Genomic DNA, 12,352 nt, shown 5'->3' with positions numbered 1-12,352 from the left:
CCCGAAGGGAGGGAATGCGTACAGGCTCTTGTCGGACCAGTCCAACAGCACGGCATCCGTTGCCCATGCTGCGGGATCTGGAACTGGAAAGCAATAAAGTGGAAGATGGTGATTTTTGGAGGTTGCAAAAAGGTCTGTTGTTGGCCTTCCCCACAGCTTCCTCAGCTCTAAGCACACCAATAGATCCAACGTCCATTCCGTGGGAATCACCTGGTTGCTACGACTCAGCTGGTCTGCTAGGACATTCATCTTGCCTTGCACAAATCTTGTTACCACCCTTGTCTGATTTTGATGAGCCCAGAGAAGAAGGCCCATGCTGCCTCGCAGAGAGAGGAGTGAGTTCCCCCTGCTTGCTTATGTGGGCCAGGGTGTCATATTGTCCGAGTGCACTGCAATGGTCTTGTCTCGAACTTCCGAAGCAAAGGCTTGTAATCCTAGACTGATCGCATTCAGTTCTTTCAAGAGTATGTGCCAACTTTTCTGTTCCGTTATCCACCTTCTGGAGACTTTCTTGTACCCCAGAATTGCACCCCAGCTTAAGTTGGATGCGTCTGCATAGAAGCTCAGGTCAGGGTTCAGAGGAAAGAGAGACTTCCCTTTTAGTACAGTAGCCTGTTTTCCGACCTCCACCAAAGACAATTCCTTGAACAAGAGGAACCATTTCTACTCTTAAATTATTGGTGTTCTGCAATCATCATAGGTCTGCTGCCACTTTGCCCATAACCTAAACTGAGAAACTTTCTGGCTGTATTATTACCAACCCTGACTTGCTTAACTGTAATTGTAGAGAATGAATCCTGCATGAACTCTAATGATCATCTTTTTGTAATCAAGTGACCTATGGGTAACTGCTACGTGTCTACACCAATTATCATTACATTCATCCAACACTACGAAGAATCTTTTGAGTGTCCTCTGCAGGTCAAGCAAAAACATCCATTGTGTTAATCTCAGTACCAAGGGCCAATGCCAATCAGTTGTCCAGATACCTTCTAAAACTTATCCTGTTTGTATGTGATCAGGTCATTACTGGTGCTAGAAACCTGAGGAAAGCCTGCATGGTGGTTAAGTGAACAGTACAATGGAAATATGATTTTTTTAAGGTCTATCACTACCAGAAAGGCACATTGGGGAGGCGGGGGCATTTTTCATAGATCAAAACTACAGTCTTTCCTTGAGGAATAGATCCAGACAACTAAAATCAATATAGGAAATCTGCACATGGGTGACCAGTTACTGGAGGCATGGTCACCATGCTGGACAGTAATCAGCACTTACAAGTCTGTAAAAGCATCAAACACAGATTGGACAACATGAGTCAGGCATGACCTCCTCCCTCAAGAAGCCTGGATAGGAGACTGGCCACCATCACATTTGTAAATTGCATCATCTCCCTTCAAAGTGAAGGGAGATGTAGAAAATGCCTTCCTGTCCTCTCCAACAAGGAACCAAACTTGAGACACTGAGCAGCCTACCATCCTTCACACTCCCTACAAAGAAGCTCCTTGAAATAATTCCTGTGGATCAATGCAACCACCTCCAGTACAATATCTCATAGTCTGACCCTACTTTAGATGCAACCACCTCCAGTACAATATCTCATAGTCTGACCCTACTTCAGGTCACAAAACTAACAAAATATCACCATTTGTGAAAAGTCAATTCTCAGTAAACCAAAGTTATAATTGAAGAGAACTTACATGCTAACTATACAGAACCCATAGAAAATGATAGATCAATTAGGTCTGTTGCCAGGACTCCCATCCCCCATCTTATGAGATACTTGAACAATCAAATGGCTTTCAGTACTTTACAAACATGTCAAGAACAAACAAGTGCTGAAAGCCATGTTTGACTAATGTTTCCCTTGGTCGTAAAAGCCCTATCTAAAGTTTAAAATTACCAAGTAATCAGTTAAAAAAAGTTTAAAAGAGTTAGAGGAGTGAGCTTACCAACTTAGCTGGGATAACATCGTTGATCTAAACATGTACAGTAATCATTTTATGGTAACAGGTGCGTACATCACAGTCCCAACCCACATCAAAAGACCAGGAGTCTGACGGGGTCCACCAGTGAGGACACCTCACCTGTTATTTAAAGACAGCCACTAACTTTGCTATACCTGCACAGTTATGCCTGCACATTTGGCCTGCGCAGACAAATCTTCTCCACTATCGATACAGTCTTTTTCTCAGTCTTCCGTAGCAGCCATGGCACCAACAGACAATGCTCTGTCTGTAATTGGCTTGCTGATAACATAAAAAAATTCATGAACGTCAAGTAAGATGTCCAGTGCAAGAGTGGTTGAAAAAATTATTTCAGTACTCCCATGTGAATTTGTTAAAAATTTAAATTTGCCCCCTTGGACTTTCATAATGTTTATTGAAGATTTTATGAATGAAGGAAGGGCTCCATGGCAAAAGGATTCTGTTAATTAAGTTATTAATTGTTTGTTTTTATTTCAAAGTTGACATGTATAGGCCTAATATTGTTTTTTTCCATTTCATTAAAATGCTTAATACTGATTTATTTCCATTTTAAGAAAGATTTTTGTATGATGTGTTACAACGAGTGAAGATCCATAGTTTACTACTATTCCTGTTTCATTTGTGTGTTGATTAGACTAAATTCATGGGATGTGAGCAGTGAATAAATATACATAGGCTAGTCTAATATTTACTTTTTCAATACAAAGTAGAATATTACAGTATTTTGTTCTCATTTTAAAAATGAATGACATATATGATGCATAATCATGAACAGACACATTATAGGCCTATTCTTGTTTTACATCATATCACCATAGTGATTATGTATTCTCATTTAAAAAGTGACTTGCATAAAGTATGGTTTATAACCACCAACAAAAATACTCAGGCTTAATCTGTTACAATAGCCTTTGGATTCTACTTGCCCAAGCAAAGTCTCATTCATATAGATTTCAATGAAATCTACAACACATTCAGGAATGATGCTGCCACTTTCGGCCTTCATTATACACAATTATTTTGCTTGTGAAAAAATTACAAAATTATAAATATATACAGGACTGTATATTATTCTGACACCCACATCAACTAAAACAAGTAAATCCAATACATCATTAATTTAGGTATAAAGACTTTTAACTTTACAAAAACTCAACACTGTTCTTGACCGGTACATACTGTCTGTTGGGGACGGAAAACGAACCAAGCCAAAAAAGATGTCTCCCCACATTAACATTCAAGTACACCTGCGCAGGCTGTTTGGCCAGAGGCATATCAATTGAGATCAACTATTTGCTCAGGTCGCCTGTGCAGGCAGGAAAAACTGGCCAGGTTGTTCACAAACATTCAGGTTTACCTGCACAGGCCAACTGTGCACAGGTATGACTGAACGTTAGTGGTGGCCTTAACCTGCACTAGCAAGTCAGTGTGAACTCCGTAAATGGTCTACCTGCATTGAGCAGAAACGAAAGGTAATTGTAAAACAATGATTTGTATTTTCCATAAAATATTTTAGATTAAGACAGAAAGGCAATCTCCAAGCAAATTAAACCTGCTTTGCTTTATTAAAAAAAAACCATGGCACTGTATTAAAGGATATAAATAATAACAGGTACAGCTGCAGCAACTTTGCCTACTTCTTCATCTGTTTGCATTATTTTCTTGATTCTTGCCTGTAAAAGATAAATACTGTAAGGAAAATTTTTAAAATTACTTTGAAAGGCAAAATTTACAAAATACTACACTTATGATAGAATATAACAGTAAATTGATGTTAAAGAACAAAACATTGCTATGATGTTAAAAAATAAAACACAAAATGACATTTTTATAATAAAGTTTTATATATACTTACACGATAATTACTTAGCTAAGAGTTTCTACTTGAATGGCAGCTTAAATTTTGAAATTTGCGGTAGCAATTCTTTTGTTTTGTGTAGGTGACAAGACCCCACCAACTTTCAGGGTAAGAAGGTAGAGGAATAACTAAGCCAATAGATCAATTTGTTTGTGCAAAAAAAAGTCCATGTGCAGGGAGGAGGGCGGGCTCCATCTGTAATTACTTGGAAAGTATATAGCCTATAAAACTTTATCATAAAAATGTCATTTTCATATAAGTAACTTACCCAGTAATTACTTAGCTGATTCCACATTGAAAGGTGGTGGGAAATCGTGGACAGTAAAATAACAATTTACATAAGAAAAGTTAATGACCTAAAATAGGCTAACACTGAAATGAAGTTTTCATAATAAAACTAATATTGTAATACCTACCTGAACACCTGAATTAGCCCTGGTCAAGACCAGCCTGAACTATATCCCCATAATTTTACCCACAAAGTGGGTAATTAACTGTCAGCGTTACCAACACTACAGGAAAAATCTTGTCAAATGAATGACCTGAGGTACCGTTAACAACGCTGCTGCAAATACCAGCTGACAGAGGCCGACATCCCCAATTGAGTTACTCACTATCAAAAATTGAAGTGGGGAGGAGGGTGGGAATCATTCAGGTGTTAGGGTAAGTATTACAATTTTAGTTTTATATAATGAAAACTTCATATTGCAATACACTTCCTGAACACCTGAATTAGCTCAATTAACAAAATTTTAATGGAGGTGGGATCAACCTAATTCAGCCCCGACCTGTCAATGGAGAATTATCAAGCTACTATCTGTAAATGTATGTCACCATATCAATCAATGCTTTCGGTGAAGAGACATGCTGGAGGGAGACCCATCTAGGTTGTGGCACGCCCCCTTTTTACAACCGCAGAGATGGTAGCTCACTGATCTGCTCTGCATAGGATATCTGTTTAGTCATACACTTACCATATCAATCAATGCTTTTGGTAAAGAGACATGCTGGAGAGTACTTTTATCGTCAGTCAGGTCAGTATTGTCTCAGTCCATCAACATCCCATATGGCTCTTCAGAACTTCTCATGTATGGAGGAGTACATTGAACCTCCCATGTGACTATTCAGAGCCTCTCATGTATGGAGGAGTACGATGAACCTCCCATGTGGCTATTCAGTAATTCAGAGCCTCTCATGTATGGAGGAGTACGATGAACCTCCCATGTGGCTATTCAGTGCCTCTAATGTATGGAGGGGAATGAAGCAGTGTGCCAAGCCGCTGATCCTACGGATAAGACCTGATGTTCAACGAGCAAAGAAGTATCTCAGAGCCGACGAAAGAGCCTAGCCTACTAGAGAACCCCCTTGGACTCTTGTAGGGAAATTATCAAAGACTAAGATACTTAAAAACGTACTGAACCTAAGTTCATGTGATTATACTATTACTGCTGCCTAAGATTCTAATGATTAAAAGGAATTCCTCTATCTGGTTAACCTAAGAACCTCTGCACTAAGAGAATACCACCTCAGCTAAATGAACGTACCCTAGATAATAGAGTTAGCCGCTACACACAAACTAAGAGAATAACCCTCCGACGAGGCGAACTGAATGTCTCTTAAGTAAAAGGAAGTAAACATTGAGACGGACTTCCAAGAAGCCACCTCCAGAATAGAAGACAATGAATGAGTCCTTAGCAAGGAAGATGAAGTGGCCATACTCCGAATACTGTGCACTCAGGGTATACAGAGCTTGAAGACGATGAAGAAGCCTGGGAAATCATCTCCCTCAGAAAGTAACTAATAGCATTCTTTGACAGCGGACAGAAAGGATTCCGTGGAGAGACGAGAAGTGTACGCGGACGTAGACGGAGTTTCTCAACCTTTGATAAATAGACTTAATGCTCACACCGGACATAAGGACATCATCGCTGGATCGCCGGTTAACAAACTCTTGCAGATAAAGAACCCTAAATGAACGAGGCAGAGGGTTAACCACCGACTCCGACTTCACCATGAATTCCAGAAGAAGAGACAAATACATATCATTTCCCGCCTAGGAAACCAGCCTAGAAACTGCCTGAAGCTCGCCCACCTTCCTAGCTGTAGTTAAAGCCGTAAGAAAAAAAACCTTCTAATTAGTTGTCTCAATGTTAGAACTTTCGACAAATCCCACGGAGGAGCCTGAGTCGGCAAGACAGGACGTTTAATCTTAAAGGAACATAATAAATCATGAATGATCTTACTACTAGAAATTTTTGGGAAGATGGAAACCACATGCACTGCTAAGTGTTGAGTGGTAGCCAGCAATAGCCAAATATGAAAGAACCTTGACTTTCCAAAGGAATAAAAGAAAATAGCTATTTTGGCTATGGAATGTCTAGAGGTGGAATAACCTTCCTTACAGCACCAACTCTTTACTTTGTCCTTCTGACCTGGTAAAGCTTATGGGTTGACTTTCTCAAGCTGAAAGAAAACTGTCCAGACACTGCTTTAGAGAGTCCAGTCTGTCTAGCTGCTCACTCGGCAGTCACCTTGCAACTAGGTTCAGCATGCGAGGGTTTGGATGATAATGGTGAAAATGCAGTTGTCTGAGATCTTCCGCATGAGAAGGAACATTGGAACTTCTGTAAGGAGCTTAGGAATTCCGGAAACCAAGGGCGTAGGGCTAGCAAGGAGCTATTAGAGTCATAAGACATCTTGACACTCTCCCACAATTTCCTGATTACCTGATGAATGAGACCAAATGGCGGAAAGCATACACCTGCATGTGGTTCCAATTTTGTAACATCACAACAGTGCCTATCGACACAGGGTCCACCACTGGTGAGAAATAAACCAGAAGACAATAGTGTAATCTCGTTGTGAAAAAGTCCACAGATGCTGGCCACTTCCGGAGAACCTGACATACTACTTGAGCCAAAGTCCACTCTCCCCCCAATACCTGATGAGAGCGACTTAATGAGTCGGCCAGTACGTTGAGATTCCCCGATACAAGTTGGGGAAGAAGAGACACTTTCCGTTCTTCGCACCTTCTCAGGACTCTATGCGTTACAGTACTGAGTTCTGTTGATCTTGGGGGGGTTCTTCAGATATGACACAGCATTACATTGTCGCAAAACAGAGGCACTACTCTGTTGCGCACTAGAACTGAAAAAAACACCTGAGGGCTTCCTCTATAGTCCTGAGTTCCCGAAGATTTACTGACTCCTCTCATTCCCGATCCCTCCAGAGGCCCGAAGCATGGGTTTCCTCCAAGGTTGCTCCCCAACCTTGATCTGAGGCATATGAGTACAGATGAACGTCAGGAAGAGGGGAGTCGACAGACCTTCCGGGTGTCAGATGCACTTCTTCTGAACACCACAGAAGGCCGACCTCTGAATTCTTGACACTCCCTTCGTAAAGAAAGAACACTGTAATTCTCTCTTCTTAAGGACGCCTAAAGAAAACATAGCAGTCATTCCCAAAGCAGCGTCGATAACTCCTTGACCTAAAACGTTAAGGACTTCCGATACATCCGCAAACGTCTCCTCATACAAAGAAGAACATGCAGAAATCTTGCGGCCCAACGCTCCAGTGGACCAGTCCAAAATACTGACCACCTCAAAAATACGAAAGACGTGCTTCAACAGGTGATCCAGTTCGAGCGTAGAAAACATAACCTTTGCCGAATTAAAAGCTGAACGTCTTGAAGCGTCAATAAGCCCCGAGAAGTCTCCCTGGGAGGAGGCAGAAACTCCCAAAGAGAAGGCTTCCCCAGTCTCGTAGCAGAGTTGTCTCCGAGACGTCAGTCTGGGAGGAGGAAGACAGAAGACAGTCTTGCCGTGCTCCCTCTTCTTAAGGAGCCAAACATCGATCCCTTGTAGTGATTTCCGTGCCGAAAAAGACAAAACAATCTTCGTAAGTTGCGAAGCACTCTTCTTCCAATCCCTCGAGAGAGAAGAGTCCGGAGAGGAAGGCGCTACATGAGAGAATGAATCCAGAAAACTCTCAACAAAGAATTTCAAAAGCTTCTTGCAAGCGGTGGAATTGTGACTCTCCTGTTCTATTTTCTCATCACCTTCTTCGTCTGCTTCCTCGTCCAAATGTGTAGGGGAAACAACTACCAGAGAATGTCTTGTTCTGAGTGGGTTGCACAAAACCCAAAATCTTATCCAACTTCGCTTGAATGGAAATCGCCAAGGTCCTGAACTTCCTGCTCGGAAATTCGTGTTGGAGAACCCGAGCGTCTGGCAGACGAGAGGCGAGTTGGCGCCAGCGAACAAGTCGAAGCTTCAGGCGCTAGAATGCACTTCTCATGAAACTGGCGCTCATGCGCTACCTCCTCTTCATCATCCAGTCGAAATGACTGCTTTTGCGCCTCCACGTCAAGCAAAATCCTCTTACTCTTCTTAGCAGAAGTTAATCAGTGCCTTGGAACCAACTCCGAGCTCCCTCACCGTCTCGGAATGGCGAAAAAACCTCCGGAGCCTCCCATCAACTACAACCAGGGGAAGGAGAAGCATGAACAAGCGTTCACTTCTTAGGTGCTGTCTCAGGCGAGACACCGCGAGACCTTTTAAGCAGGCGAGGCTTGCCCAAAGAAGACCATTGGTGCCTGGGTGAAGACTTTTCCAAACTCGATAGGTTCGCAAACTCCTCTCTGGAGACGCCTTTCCAATGGCGCTCCTTAGCGGTCTGGGAGTCAACATCAGATCCGCCTGAGGGGGCGACTACCCGGGAGCAGACCCCGCTCGCCTCCCTTAGGCCTCCAGTATGCTTCCTCCCAGGGGAAGGGGAGTCTAGCAGGGACCTTTGCCTAGGAGCACTAGCTGGCTGAGTAGCCACCTCCTTCACTTCACAAACATTAACAGTTGTCACTTTATCCTCCAAGGATTTTACAGAGGATCCCAACTTCTCAACAGCTTGAAGCATTAACGAAAATTTCACGTTCATACGGGCTTCGAAGCTGGTCACGGCATCGGTTTCAGGTGAAGGAACAGGTTGATTAACAGGAGGGGTGTTAATGGGAGAAATGGAAAGATCATGATCCTGATTATCTACTTCCTTAGAGGAAGCTCTAACTGCAGCTTTTTGCCTCCTATCAGAGACTAACTTTTTCATCCTTCTTGAATAAATCTTCCACTTCCCTTCATCCCAATCTCTACATTCATCACGTCAAATCCGGGTTACAGTCCTGACCCCTACAAGCTGCGCAAACAGTATGTCCATAATAAATCTCTTTAGCTAACCTACTTTTGCACCCTTTGCTGCAAACTCTAATTGTCCCAATCTTAACCGAGCTCGAGTCTGACATACTGCAAAGAAAATAGGGTAGCTAAAATAACACAAACTAGAAATGATGTAACTGCTTGTCCTAACTAAATATTGAAGACAAAACACTAAGTACATCACCAAATTCCAATAACATAATATTCCTGAATTCTAGCAGCTGCTGCAAACAGGTGTGTACAGCACAAGCCGGCAGAAACAACTGAAGTTTTGTGTTAAGGTAGTTCCTCACTCCTCCACCAGTGGGTAGAGGGGGTATCTCCTAGCCACCATATTGTTTTTTGTTTTTGCTGGCGCAAATTTTGAATTCTTGCTGCCGTTCGGTTTTGAAACAATAGCAATGTAACTACTGGGTAAGTTACATACTTAAAAATTCTTTGCTCTGCTGAGTTAATGGCAAAGAAAACAGGATGAGCGAGAGGAGACTCTGAAGAGCCCTCCGAAGAGTGACCCAATAAAGAAGATTGTGTAAAGACATTGGAAGAGGGCTTAGAAGAAATCAGGGAAAAAGGAAAACTCAGAAGCACCAGAAGAGGCCATAGTTTTTAGAGAAAGAAACTAGACCGACTCTGTTCCCCCCTTGATAATCTTGACAGACATCATTAGCAAACTGAGGAAAATTCTTCAAGGCGTGATCGTGAATATTGGAAAACCCAAAATTGAAACATTGCCTAACTAGTAATCTATAACCCTGTAATAAACCCAACAATTCTGCATTATATTGAGCCAAATTGAAAACCTGATCACCAGAATTACCACCATTGCAAGACGAACCAAACTCATCCACCGAAGGAAAAGGAACCTTCGAAGACGAAGGAGCATTCTCTGACACTTCAGAACCCGACAAACCCGAAACTACATCCAAACTACGAACCACAGACTTGGAAACCTTCTGTTGTAAAGAACTTGAAGCAGGAAATAAAACCAAAGACTGATCCAAAGACAAAGTTGTCACACTAGAAACCCCAACCGAACCCGAAGAAGACTGCACCTTCCACTTCTCTTCCTGAACACTTCCTAACCTATTTTCCCCACTCGTCTGTCTTACCTAACTCTACATCAACCTCAGAACTTATGCCTTGAGTGCAAAGGGGGGAATCTGCTGCCAACACTGCCTGCTCCATGCCGTGGGGGCAGGCAGAACCTACCTTCAAGGCTTGCTGTTCTCCATGACCCCCGGCACCCGTTAGGGCTGGTTCTGGAATAGGCAGGGGGCTGAAAAAGAACGATTAGAATCAGCTATGCTACTACTAACACTTATCTCTATTCTCAGTTAACTTACTCATCAGGCTAGACATGCTGGCTGATAACCTGTCCTCTAACTTCTTGAATAACTCTGAATCTAACGCTTCCTTATGTACTGATTGTAACCCTACAGTTGGTCCTGACCTGCACTTATTCTTCAAGGCTAAGGATTTTCTGTTTCATATAATCCTCCATTTGATCTACTGACCAGAACCTACACTCGTCACATCTCTGACTGATACCACACTGAACCTTCCCACATAAAATACAAACAATGTCGATTGTTTGCAGGACATGCAGGACCGATGAGCAGCAGCATCTCCAGCAGTAGAAGGCTTGGTTGTTGAAGCTGTAGGCGAAGTAGAAGCAGCGGCGCTAGCAGACGGCGACGTCTTCTTGTCTGACTTATCTATAACGAGTCCAAAGTACCAATCCAAAGTCAAAACTGGGAGAAAAGTTCCAAATCCAGTCAAAAAGCGTAAATCCAAAAGAAAAGGCGTTGAAAACAGTCCAAAGCTGTGATCTGATATCCAGATTCTTTAAATGGGGGTCAGGCTAAATGACCAAAAGTTCGCCTGATGTGGGACACGTCCACACAGTACGACGAACTAATAACAATTGGGGGCGTTGGCCTCTGTCAGCCAGTATTTGCAGCAGCTTTGTCAACGGTACCTCATGTAATCATTTGACAAGATTTTTCCTGTAGCGTTGGTAACGCTGACAGTTAATTACCCACTTTGTGGGTAAAATTATAAGGATATAGTTCGGGCTGGTCAGTGACCAGGGCTAAATTCAGGTGTTCAGGGAGTGTATTGCAATACAATGTTTGTTGTTTTCTTACCTGGTGAGAGAGCTGCGCAGATAATTACTGCCCCCGGTTGGCACTCATCTCAACCTGTAGAGACCTAACAGTATAGCCAGAGTCGTCTCTATGGAAGTGGGATATTCTGCGGCAAAGAAATGCTCCAAAGGCTGACAGAACATACAGCAGGAACTTTGTGATGAAGGTGAATACCGAAGGTCAACAGAGCTCATATCATTGCCCCTGCCTAGGGCACAGTACCAAAAAACAATAAAAAACCAACAATAAAATCACCTACACCATAAAAATTAACATAGCCACTGCCCAACACTAAAAAACTGGTGGGTACTCCATTCTTATACCCTCCAGGCTTCCCCAGAACTCGACATCACGAACAAGGCGAAAAGCTAAATACCTAGAAAGGGATACTTCCTACACTTCATTACCCATCACCACGCCAGCCACGGACATCAGTCCTAGGGTACTGCAGTTTTCGTAAAGTTTCCACATCCCCCAGATAGTGCATTGCAAACGCCAACTTGCTTCTTCAGTACATGGCTTGAAGAATGGAGGATAAAGAGAGATTGTGCTTGAAAGCTACTGATGTAGCCACTGCCCTTACATCATGAGCTTTAACTTTCATGACTTTCAAGTCATTTTCCTTCACTTGGGAATGACATTCAATAATAAGGTCCCTCAACAAGAAGGAAATGGCATTCTAAGATAAAAGTCTAGGGGGATTTTTGACTGAGCACCACAAATTAGAAAACTACCTTCTAATTTTCTCGATTTGGTGCAGGTAGTACCTGAGGGCTCTCACCAGGAAAAGCACTCTTCCCTCCTTATCTGTGCCTAAAATATCAGATATGCTCTTAATGGTGAAAGAACAAGGCCGAGGGTGTGAAGAGTTCTTGTTCTTTGCCAAAAAACTTATAAGAAGGAACAGACTGCACCTCCATTCAAAAAGCCAATCCTTCTGTTGATCGCTTGAATTTCACTTACTCTCTTCGCAGTGGCCAGCACTACTAGAAAAATAGTCTTCCTACTTGAATCCCTCCGAGAAGAAGAGCACATGGGTTCGAAGTGCTCACTTGATAACCACTTAAGCACCGCATCTAGATTCCAAGTGAAATTCTCCTCCTTTCTAGATCTGGTGGTGTCGAATGACTTAAATCAGGTCTGAAATATCCT

General features: G+C 42.5%; 1 protein-coding gene and 1 long non-coding RNA gene across 2 annotated transcripts in view; one reads left to right on the top strand and one right to left on the bottom strand.

Annotated features, from left to right (window-relative positions):
- The window catches only part of LOC136853476 (uncharacterized), a 159,093-nt gene that overhangs the window by 100,367 nt on the left and 46,374 nt on the right, over positions 1–12,352 (top strand). The gene's annotated exons all lie outside the window — the stretch shown is intronic.
- NC2alpha (negative cofactor 2 alpha) overlaps positions 1–12,352 on the bottom strand; it is a 103,046-nt gene that overhangs the window by 80,263 nt on the left and 10,431 nt on the right. The window contains exon 2 of the mRNA XM_067129083.1: positions 3,589–3,661. Within this exon, the coding sequence (XP_066985184.1) occupies positions 3,589–3,661 (73 nt within the window). The remainder of the gene's footprint in view (positions 1–3,588; positions 3,662–12,352) is intronic.

Source organism: Macrobrachium rosenbergii, chromosome 27 (genome assembly GCF_040412425.1).
Source record: "Macrobrachium rosenbergii isolate ZJJX-2024 chromosome 27, ASM4041242v1, whole genome shotgun sequence".
Taxonomy (NCBI): Eukaryota; Metazoa; Arthropoda; class Malacostraca; order Decapoda; family Palaemonidae; genus Macrobrachium; species Macrobrachium rosenbergii.
The sequence above is the reverse complement of the archived record's forward strand: the minus strand, read 5'-3'. Positions and strand labels throughout refer to the sequence as shown.